General features: G+C 33.6%; 2 protein-coding genes across 2 annotated transcripts in view; one reads left to right on the top strand and one right to left on the bottom strand.

Annotated features, from left to right (window-relative positions):
* LOC119634042 overlaps positions 1-10,469 on the bottom strand; it is a 12,244-nt gene extending 1,775 nt beyond the window's left edge. Inside the window, 5 exon segments of the mRNA XM_038027953.1 lie at positions 1-172; positions 235-462; positions 1,267-1,427; positions 7,083-7,321; positions 9,214-10,469. The exon segment at positions 1-172 is cut by the window's left edge and continues 9 nt beyond it. Of these exon segments, the coding sequence (XP_037883881.1) occupies positions 1-172; positions 235-462; positions 1,267-1,427; positions 7,083-7,321; positions 9,214-10,406 (1,993 nt within the window). The 5' untranslated portion in view covers positions 10,407-10,469.
* Positions 3,146-6,899, top strand: LOC119634043 (glycoprotein endo-alpha-1,2-mannosidase-like protein). Its single transcript, XM_038027954.1, has 3 exons — positions 3,146-4,176; positions 4,243-4,471; positions 6,003-6,899. Exons 1-3 carry the CDS (start codon positions 3,191-3,193, stop codon positions 6,282-6,284), a joined length of 1,497 nt encoding a protein of 498 aa, XP_037883882.1. The 5' UTR covers positions 3,146-3,190; the 3' UTR covers positions 6,285-6,899.
* Positions 10,470-11,950: the final 1,481 nt, after the last annotated feature.

Below are 11,950 nucleotides of genomic sequence, written 5' to 3'. Positions count from 1 at the left end.
TACATTTCAATGGCAATCTCGTATTATCGTTCCTGGTATTCTTTTGTTTGTGCTTCTTTCTCAATTCCAGAATACTTTGTATTTTGTGACCTGAGGTGGAACGTTGCCGTTCATGCGCCTCCTTGCAAAGAGTACATAGATTTACAGTGCAATTCAAACAATGATAGGTAGCCTAATAAAAGAAAAAAATTTAGACTGACTTATGCTTAATAAATGTGCGGTTGTAGTATTTACGCTCGTTTCTTCACAGCATAGACTGCACCAAATGGATGAAAGCATTTTTTCGCTCATTTTAAAATGTAACTCTTCTATCTTGCGTAAGAGTAAAAAATTCTGCGGTAATTGTCGTATACCGCCCAAAGGTAGCTCTGTAGGAAATTGGCAGATTTCACATATAATTAGACGCTTTGCATCGGGATTACATTGCGTTTCATCTTTAATTTGTTTGGTTCGATTTTTGCTCTAAAAACAGATAATAAAGCACTTGATAACATTATATAAAGAGAAAATGAAAATATTTTAGTAGAAGGTAGGGAAAGATTCCGTTTTTTTCGCATAAAGTATATATAGATTCATGATAAATGATTAGCTTTAGCTTCTACCACGTCTGCCTCTAATTGGGATTGTGGGGAAACCACTAAAATTGAATAACGTGCGTATCGTTGACACTTAACATTATAATTTCTGAGATCTAAAGATTGCCTAGAAGAGGAATTTTTTACTTCCGATAAGTAAATTGTAACATTTTCCAGATTTTGAAGAAGAAAATTTTGATATATCTGAAGCGTAAATAAATTCTTTGCTGTTTTCATTCCATCTTCTTCTTGGGCATAGCATCGAATTAAGACTATTGGGCTATCTTCAACATTTTCGGGATTTCCTATCTATCTTCTAATACTTGGCGATCTAGGGTTAAACGTGTCTACTAAATGTAGTTTGATTTTACAAACTCTTTCAATACATTTTGCTCGTACATTATTTCTACTCAATGCTTCGAAGTAATTAAAGATCAATTGTATTAATTTTAAAGTGAAAGGACATTGAGTCCTTTCTCATGGCTGACAGTGTAGCTATTTGTAAAATCTTTTTCGCGAATATTTTGTGATTTGATAATCATCAGCAAAAGTTCAACTGAATTGATCTGAAAAAGATCTTGTAAATGTATTGAAATAAATTTGTTTAAATTGGAGGCATATATATAAAAATCGATTCAAATCAGATGCAATTCTCTTATCGTCTTATTGTCTATGTAACATGAAAATTTACCTTCATTGTTAAACGATCCGTAGACTTTTTCTGTTTAAAACTAAAGGACGAATGACGTTGTTTGCTCGTAATAGTTGATAAGTCGGAATTACTACGTACTGATGTTATTTCCGGTGAAGAGGAATATAAGCTATTGCTGTTTGCTTTCGTAGTTGATAAGGCTGAAAGTAAATTTTGTAAGAAAAATATACACTATTGTAATCAAAAAGTAGCGGGACTTGTAAGCTTAAACTATTTCTGTAAAAAGTTGTGTGACTTGTACATATATAAGCCAAGCAAACATTGCAATCACCGAAAGGGCGAGAGTATACTCATTTTGTCGAAGAGAGAAGTAAGCTTCAGAGGCCCTAAAAAATACAAACATATATTTCGAACCGACCTGCTCGTCTTCTCCCGTCGGTCCGTTTGCTTAGTGTTTTTTGAAAAGCATACTTCCGTGGCTCGTTTATAACCCTCGACACCGCGTAAACGCGAGTTCTTCTTTCGATTATCGAAAGTGTGCTTATTATGCGCTGGTTGTAACGAGCCGTCTGCTAACGAGTTTACTCGATAACGAAGATTATAAATCCATCTCTGGCTATAAAAAATAAGTGTTCGGCTTGTGTTAAAATTAACCATTGAAAATGACCAAAAATTAAGTAAATATTTATAAAAAAAGTTTGTAGATTTTAGCTTAAACCTTTTGCATATAATAGACCTATTAGAAAATTCTGTCCGCTGTGATATTTTGGAATAATATCGGCCTATTTTATTACATATTTACGTTATACAAATTTGATACTTAGTGTAATTTTTAATCTATCGTTACATAGGCAAGGCAAAAGCGTCGGCATACGATCAGGGTCAAAAGCAAAGAGCAAACAAACGAGGGACATATAGAAAGAGTTCATTATTTTAGCGTTGCCAGCAACTTCGTCTTTACTGAGTTGCTATCTTACAACACATTACAAGAATGAAACAAAATTCTAGTTTCCGAATATAGTCTGAAATTATTTCTCTACCAAACTTGTGGAAATTTGATGCATCATTTTTGTGGAATTGCCCCAAATGCAAAGAAATGAAGATAGCAGGACAAAATCTCGCAGAAACATTCCTTGATCGATTGAGCCATTGAATCAGACCTACTCAATATGAAAGCTGCCTTAGTAGTTTAAGAAGAAAGTTGCGAAACATACGACCACTGGCCGACCCTGTACATAAAAGCTCTTTTAAACCTTTGTCTAAGCAAAAAATACTCTCTCGAATTGCCTTACTTCTCATTATCGTAAGTTGAATGCTCTTCACTTTGCATACATACTAGTCATGCGCACGCATTGATATGCACGAAAACATTTAATGCCGGCTTAATAAAAAATAACATTCGAAATAGCATTTTACCACCAAAAACCAAAGCTTTCCACTTAACATACAAATACCTATAGACATATAAATCTATGTTTATAGACAAACGTATACGTATACGCATAAATGCATATAAAATAGCATCAAAACAAACTACAGGAAACACTTGGTCAAAGAAAAAACATAAAAAATCTGTTATACATAGTTTAGACGGATGGATGGAAGAATGCATTGAATGCTCAGCGGGGTTGATATCTTAGTACCCGGGGAATAACAGAAAAAAAAAAAAAAAAGAAAACAAAACGAAAACGTATTGAGAAAAACATAAACTCAAAATAAACGAATATATATAGACGACAAAAGGAAATGATTCTGCATCAGTAGATGTGTGGGCAAAAGCACTCACTCACCCACAAACACTTAAAGCAAGGTCTGAGAAAAATGAAAAAAGAAAAATCATAAAAAAAAAAAAAAATAATAAATAAAATGTCTTACGAGCTTAAAATATTTAACGTGAATCAATATTAAAAAAAAAAAAAGAAAAGAAAAGTAAAACATAACTGTAATAGCCAAAGCAATAAATATGTTGTTTACTAAATATATCAAAAATCCACGTAAATTAAGAATTTTATTGCTATTAATGATTATCACATTAATTATATTAACTTTACTGCTTTTAAATAATGGTTTGCAGCATACAAATCATGAGCATTTAATCGATGAAAATTTTATAGCACGCGTGTATAACGGTGACGATAATAGTAAAACACGTAATAGCAATAATGTTAAAGTGGAACAATCTCCGGAAATTTTAAGGTCACCTCGTGAAAATGGCATAATTCAGCCTGAAAAATATGATGAGCAAAAATTGAAATCTCGCTTAATTAAGGAGAAAATACAAAATTTAAAAGATTTCAATAAAAAGAACGCAGTGAATCCCGAAGAAGAACATACCATTTTGGAAACTGTAACCACAGCGATACACATTTTCTATACCGCCCCGGTGCAATGGTATAAAAGCAAAAAATCGAACCATGCACCAAAAGAAATATTCAAGACAGTTTCTAATGCCACCATAGGAGGAACGGCATTGGCCGTAAAGTCAGCGTCTGTTCCAAAGGTCTTGAATAGTGCATTCTATCCTGCTTTAGGTTTATATAAACCGACAACGGGATTATTGCAACAACATCTTGAAAATATCCGTAATTGTGGCATTGGTGTCCTTGTACTTAGCTATAATGGTAAAGCCTCCGAGCAGGAATTATATAAAACCATTATCGAATTAGCTCCGCAATACAATTTAAGCGTAACATTTGAATTAAGTTTGGCCGGCAATCAAAGTCAAGGCTATTTAGAGAAACAATTTCAAGATTTGCAAACATTTCTAATGCTAAGAGGTTTCTATAAAGTGTACTCGCTTAGCAAGAAAAGAAAATTACCTTTAATTTATATTAGCAATGCGTATAAGTTAATTGATTCATCTGCAGCTCGAGCTTTTTGTAAAAATAAGAGCAATAATGTTAGTTCAATAAGGCAGAGGGTGGATGGAATTTTTATTGGTCATATTAGGTAAGAATCATTAAAGGAATACTTCTACTAGATAGATATTAATAAAATTCTTTTACTTATTATTAGGCTTAAAAATCATGCTGAATCAATGCGTCGCCTATGTTTTGATGGTTTTTATAGTAAGCTGCCAAGTAATGGTGCAACTTTTGCTAGCACTTGGAAAAATTGGTCGTATTTGAAGTCGTTTGCCATGACTTATAAAATGCTATTCGTACCAACGGTGGGACCCGGTTTTGCTGAACGCAATAAATTCCCCCGTCATGGTGACATACAAAGACATCGAAGTAATGGCCGAGTAAGTATTAGATGGTAATCTCTCAGAATTATTGTTATATTGTACGGTATGTGCGCAGTGTTTTTGACGACCCAATATGTTACTAGTAGTTCTAGTGTCGTATCGATTCCTTTATGAAATAAGAGAATAATCATAAAGAGAAGAAGAGTTTCGAGGCAATTTAGTTATGACCATCTATCTGGTAAAAAAATGTAGGCCAAGCCGTCAGCAAGCTGTAACTAACTAAGATATTTTTGTCAATATCGGTATTAATATTATACGATCGTAAAGTTAACCATCGTGAAAGTTTTTTAAGAAAACATATATAGATAGTAGTATCGGCAGTCCCACCCATTGTCTGCGTTCGTCGCAAAAGCTCAGGTATAAAAGTGTAGTAAATAAGTAGAATAATTTTAAGACCGGCTAATCGTTTCAGTCAGTCTACTATCGGTGAAAACCTTACGTTTCATTGCAGCTGTATACGCATGCACAATTTTTGCCCAACTTATATAAACTCTGCGTCTGTTACATTTCTAAAGTCACGATTTTTTCATTTGTTCAGTGAAAAGGATTGCTTGATATTACAAAGCTGTGAAATCTCCAAATTCCCAATACTATTAAATGTACACACATATAACTACTTCGGAGCTCGTCGTGATTGAATTAATATATGGAATCTCTAAAGAATGGCTTCAAAATTACCGCAAAAAAGTAAAACAATTAATTTGCTTTAGTCTATGACGATGCATATAAATTCAAAATTCGTTCCTACGTAAAGTATTTTCTCTGTAAATATGACTTGCATTTTATAACCTATAATATTAGCCAAGTTCTTGGTAAGTTATAGTTTTCGTTGTTTGGCTATTCGTCTACAAAGTTATAAATATTGTGCAAGTGCGTGTACCCAGCCCAAACAAGCGAAAATCAAAAGGTAAGCCATATTTTCGGACAAAGCGAATAGATACTTGCTGATTTTTGTTCGCTATATTTAGTCTTTTCAAAGCGTAGATTCAAGCATCGATAAAGTGGAGGAAACTAAATGAAAATCAATATGCGAATCATATTTTCGGACGTCTTACCAATTGTTGATTGTTGTCTATGATCATCGAATTTCTTATTATCAATAATAGAGATACTTTAAAAAATCCCTTACAACATCCTGGAATAAGTATTTGTGATTATAACGCATAGTTCTGGGTGTAAACTATGCATATATAAATAGCTTTCTCTTTGTCGCTAATAGTCGAGACTCTCAATATTTTAAAAGCTGAGATAGAATCCAGCAATTTCAGACATACGTCGTTAAAACTTACAAATGGTTATGATCTGTTCAAAAATCGTTTGCAATTAGCCAAGCAATTGCGTAGAAATTCCACAAATCGTTTATGCTCTATTGATCTGAATATCGATTCAAGGAATTCTATATCGAGCTTTGAATAAGCTTTTTGACTTTTTCATGATTTGTGAACGAAAGCCAAGGCAACTTTCCCATTGAGTTTATTGTAAAAGTAAAAAATTAATAATAATATTTTTGATAATTCTTTCTTTTTAGTACTATGGCGTGGCTTGGCGCACAGCTATATTGAATCACGTAGGCTTTATAAATATTGCCAGCTATAACAATTGGCCAGATGGCAGTCAAATTGAAGAAGTGATACCGAAAGCGGGTTTTCTTGATTACAATCCGGGAGCAAAAACAAAATATTTGGATTTAACCGCCCACTGGGTGGGAAATTTTATAAAAAATCGAAACGAAGCAGCCGCTGCAGCAACAAATAATCATCCAAATACACCATTAAGCTGTTATGAACTTTTAAATAATACCATATGTTAAAATCTGATATTAGCCAAAGGGGAAATTTGAAGAAAAACAAAAAACAAAAAAAAAAAGAAAAACAAAATGTTTTTTTCATCTTTTTGTAGAAAAGTTTGAAAGAAAAACTTTAAAAAACTTTTTGCCAAAACTCAGCAACAATATGCAATACACATAATATCTAAGCCTATTTACGTATATGTATCTCGAAACGTTTATAATAAGTAGTAACTACTTGAATGCCAATATGAAAACTATTACTTTGTTAATGAGAATTAATAAAATATTTTAAAAATATGTATACACGAACAGTTAGTTAGTTTATACAATTACAAGATTAGTCTAACGAAATATATTAAAGAAAATTTTTAATATTTATATATATTTAGTCTTCTTTCTTTTTCTTTTTCTTTTAGCATAATTATTAGCAGATTTTAAAGTAAAATTATCATTGTTTGTAAACAATATAAACTTTAGTAAAACAGTACAATCGCGTTAACATAACATATTTAGTATTAACAATAACAACAACAACAACAACGATAGGAACAACAATAACAAAAACCACTTGTTAAACATCTCAAATTATAATTCGTAATAAATAATAATAGTTAGATATCTTTTTCTATCTCTCTATATCTCTCTCCCTCTCTCTCTCTCTCTCTCTCTCTCTCTTTCTTTCTTTCTTTCTTTCTCTTACACCCCTCTCTCTCAACCGTATAATCATCATTGACTGATTTAATAACAAAAAAAAAAAAAAAAAAAATTTATAATAAAAACAAAATTTAATAAAAAGAAAAATATTAAAAAAATATTTACCTTTTGTTTCTGTGGGCTCTCTTTGCTGCACTGAATTCGGCTGAGACCAAAATGGTATGCTGACATCCTCTTTAAAATTTTCATTAACTATGCACTGAAAGCAAAACGTATGCAAACAATTTAAGCTTCGCGGATCTTGATAGATTCCTCGACACATCTGGCATTTAAATTCCTCAGGGAAAATCTCCTCCGCAGCCTTAGTAGGCACCGATTTATCTGGTAAAGGCGAAGTAGGAGTTCTAAGCGCATATAATTGGGTTTTAGTTTTAGTTAAACAAGATTACAAAAAAACAAGTAAAAACACTATAGCGGGCCATGGTCCATTATTAAATATCCTACATTACTTCGATTGATGCAGTTTTCAAAATAATATGTTATATGGGAAATGGTCGAAAATGTAATCCGATTCGAAATATTTTCAATAGCGTTCATCCTTGGGACAAAACAGGTCGGTGTACCAAATTTCATCAGACCATTTTAACATATTGCAAGCTGCAGATTGAACACAAAAAATTGAGACGGACAGAGGGACAGAGAAGCTTAGAAATGCAATTTGGTATAATAAAAAGTGGGTCTATTTCAAGTCCTTGTGGGTATTGCATACACTCGCGCTAATTTTATGTACCCTTGTATCACAAATGGTGCAGAGTGTAATAAATAAAAACATTATAAAAGGGCAAGGCTATCATCAGATACCCTGCTCTACTTTGCCTAATACAGACATTCGTTCAAAATCATGATAATACATCAAAGATTATGCATTGTCTTCATGTACGGTTATACATTTGTGGAAGTCAGTGCTCTTGTCCGAGCTATTCCAATAGCTTTCGTTCTTGAGCCAAAACCCGTCAGTCTACCACCGTCGAACTGCAGGTTGAACACAGGAAAACAAGACAGACCCGTAGAGGGACAGACAAGCTAAGGTCGATGCAAACAGTGATTCTGAATTAAACGCTATAATAAAAGTTGGTCTATCGCAAATCCTTGGGGGCGTTGCCTACATCTTCAGAAACTTAATATGCTCTTTACAGTAAGCGGCGCAAAGTATAAAAATAAAGAAATATAGACGGCAAGGCATAAGGAGGCTGTTTGAGAAAGAGTTTGCTGCTTTTGAAGGGCAAACAACCTTATCATCTTATAGTTACATATGCTATGCCGTAAAATCTACTCGCAATGCTCCACATCTCAAACTCGTTCTTGGTTCCTCAATGTTTCCTCGCATAAAACAAAGTACACAACAAGTTGGAAGTGGCCTTCTGGAAGAAGGGATATGTAAATGGAAGCATAAGAGAAAATCCGTACATTGGTATCATTATAAGGAATGGCTTCAAACATGAGTTTAGAGGAATTGAGATGATCTCCCATTCTTCATGCGCATCAACCGATGAATTTCAAGAGTAATATTTTTGCCGAAACTAATTGACTGAAATGTTCGACTGTTTAGGCAAATGATCTAAAACTAGATTTGTTTAATGAAATCGTAGAGTTAAGGAATCCATAAAAGCCGCAAGGCTGAGAACGATTATTATCATAATAGCGTACCAATGTAGAAATGTTAGACGTTATTATATTCTCATTGCTTCCTATATTTTGTATATATTAATAGGTTTCAATTATATAAACTTAAGATCCAACCTGTAGCTTCAATTGTACTTGAGTAAGATTCGAGTGTTTTAGATCTTCCGCTACTGCCTAAGCGTTTGTGTCAAGCAAATACAAATACAATGATAAGAGTAAGTTTGCAAGCTCGCATCAAGATCGAATGTCTGGAATGCATCGGGCGAGCTAGTCTTGGGCATTAGCTTACGAACGCCATTTCTAAGAAAACATTCTGTTTCTTACAAGTTGGGGCAAATGCTCCTAACATCTTTTATCTAAGTCGCTGATAACACAATTTGATGACACATTTCCTAATAATTTACATAGGATTTTAATAAAATATTTGCACAAAAAATGCGTACATCATCCGTAAATCTATATATATTTCTGCGCGAAGAATTTGCACAAGTTACTCGTTAATGCTGCCATGAAAATGTTTCATTTGACTTGCGTTCAGTGTATGAAGTAACACAATGAAGAGGATCAATTAGTTAATTTAGGATATTGAAGAACTTTTAGCAAAAATGTTTACCTTGAGCAATTTGTAGCCGTCTCAAAAGATTCCGACGAAGCTATACTCAATGGTAGGTTAGGAACCGATAATAAATTGCGAGCGATTTTTATCTCACTAGAGTTTTCTCCTATTTTCTTAACGTTAGCTTTTAATTCCGTTAATGGCGAACTAGATAGCAGAGAATTGCTTTTATTCTTCGGCAGTCGTACAGACGGAGGAGCGGGAAGATTAAGGGCAACATGTTTTACAGTATTTAGGGGTGGCGTTGCTGGCGAGCTATCGGTTTTTGCTTTTCTTATTTTTACATTTTCACTTTCACCCAACACACTATTACTACTTATACTACTACTGTGCACGGAAAACGAAGAAGCAGCACTTAAGACATTATCTAACATTGATTCAGGGGAAGTAGAGCATTCAGGCTGATCAATTAATTCCGAATTTAACGATGCCTTCCTATTTGGTATATGAATGTTTCCATTGATTCTATCCTTAGTGCATTCCGTTTTTGGCGTTTTGTTCGGCGCCTTCATTAAAGGCAATTTTGTTGTTTGCGGAATTGATGAATTAAATGTATTCGTACGGCGATCTTCCACGAATGAAGTCAATTTAATTTCTGGTAATTTTTGCATTTCTTCGTTTGCCGTTATTTGTCTCTCTTTTGCTAAATTGATGGGAACTATAGTGAAATTTAATGGAGTCGACATATGTCGTTGCCTATTGGATTTCTCATCGTTAGAAGCTTTAGTATTTTTCCAATGTAAATTTGTTGTTTTAATGGAATTATTGATTGGCGACATCGGCAGCGAGGAATTTTTAATAGTTGAAATTGTTGTTGTTGTTGTTGCTGCTGTTGTTGTTGTTTTTGAAATTTTTTTATTTCTGTTAAAGTGTTGCAAAGATTTGAACGAAACCTTCTCTGCATTCAAATTTAAACGAATCTTCGCCGTATCGTACGATTTGTCTAAAGCTCTTAAGGAATCACTGCTGATATTTTGCTTTTCCGTTACTTCCCTCGCTTCAGCGACTAATTCCCCGCGTTCTTCACTTGGTGCAATATGATATTTTCGATGAGCTGCCTCATCAGGCAGTTTCCACACATAGCTATCGCTGGATGTGCTTCGAATTATCTTAACATTATCATTAACATTCACTTGCAATTTCTCCGCTCTCGCTTCACTTTGATTTTCATTCACGTAATTAGTGCTCATTGCGTGTGTGATTATTATTAATTATTTAATTCTTATTTTTCTCTACATGAAATTTTTGTATTCTTTCTTCCGTGTTTTTTTTGCTTTGATAACTGTTGGTTGTGTTCGCTTAAAATTTAAATGTTAACTGTTAAAACAGATGTAATTGCCGTCGACGTAGAAGGCAAAAGCAGTTCTTTAATCCAATTAAAATTCGAACATAAGTGTATTGTACAAGTGCCACACGAATGAATGAATGAATGACTGCAAGCGCACATAAGTGCTTTTACTGATATCTAAATTATTGAGAATTCTGAATAAACATTTGAATGAATAAACAAAACAAACGCGTACATATATATGAGGTTATCACAAACAAGAGTTCCTTCAAGTAATCAACTAGAAGTATGAATATATTTTAATTGCATTTTTTTATTTTATTTTAAACATTGATTCATTTAAAAGCAAGTAAAAACAGTATTCATACCTTATATTACGACTTACATAACGACTTTTCAAAGTGAAGCGTTAAATGGAATGTGGTCAAAAAAATGATCCAATGCGAACCATATTCAACAGTGGTCATGTCAGAAGGAAGAGCTACTGTCACGAATCTCATGGAGTTTACTTGCCATGTTTTCAACGCTTTTTCTGATGGCTTTCGCATGGATGTTTATACTGATGTATATACTGTATTTGGTAATACGTTTGACTTAGTTGACCATAACTTGTTGATTGTCAAACTCTGTGCCTCTGCTTTCCCTTTATACTTAATGAATGGATCTGCATAACAAATCATTCAGGCTTTTGATCTCCTTCCTATAGGTGTTATGTAGAATCCATTGAATTATTTCAAAAGCAATTCTTGCTATTTGCTCGTAGGAATTTGGGTTGGGACCCGCTTGTCGTTTTGCCTTCTTCTCTTAACCCTCGAGATGCTTAGGCTTATTCCGAGTGTTTGCTTCTTAATTAAGTTGATAATTGGTAGCATCGATTCGCCCATATTACAATTATAAGCTAATACGTACTAATTTTAAGAAAAATTTTATCTTTTTGCACCAATTGCCTAAAATACAAATTTTAATCATTTTATGCTAAAAACTACTTGTTCTTACAAACCAAAATTTGATCGAAGGAACATAGAACTATTGAAAAATTCATTGTTGTTACATTAAAAAATATTACGCAATAAATTTTTCAGTTTGAATAAGTCTATAACTCGAGAAAGATATGTAGCCGCCAGTTAGCTACATGGGAAGTGGACGTTAAAATGCGAGCAAGAAATTTTTTGTAAACTGGCAGCAAATCTAACGATCATAGGACATTAGTTCCATCTACAGCATTTAAGAGAAACACCGACAAAAAAGCAAACCGCAAATCCCATCGACGCGTCTACCCCTCGGATTTATTGAAAACCATATAGAGATATTGCTGGAGGCATCGATTGACTTTTGCCCTTTAGTTTTCAGCCTTCTTTAACACGCACTCGTTTCACTTCGAAGACGGTGAAGATATTATGGCCAAGATAGCCAATACCCTATATATCTTACGCCGATTATAAAAAC

Source organism: Glossina fuscipes, unplaced genomic scaffold (genome assembly GCF_014805625.2).
Source record: "Glossina fuscipes isolate IAEA_lab_2018 unplaced genomic scaffold, Yale_Gfus_2 2, whole genome shotgun sequence".
NCBI lineage: Eukaryota > Metazoa > Arthropoda > Insecta > Diptera > Glossinidae > Glossina > Glossina fuscipes.
Note: the sequence above shows the minus strand (reverse complement) of the source record. Positions and strands in the feature narration are given on the sequence as shown.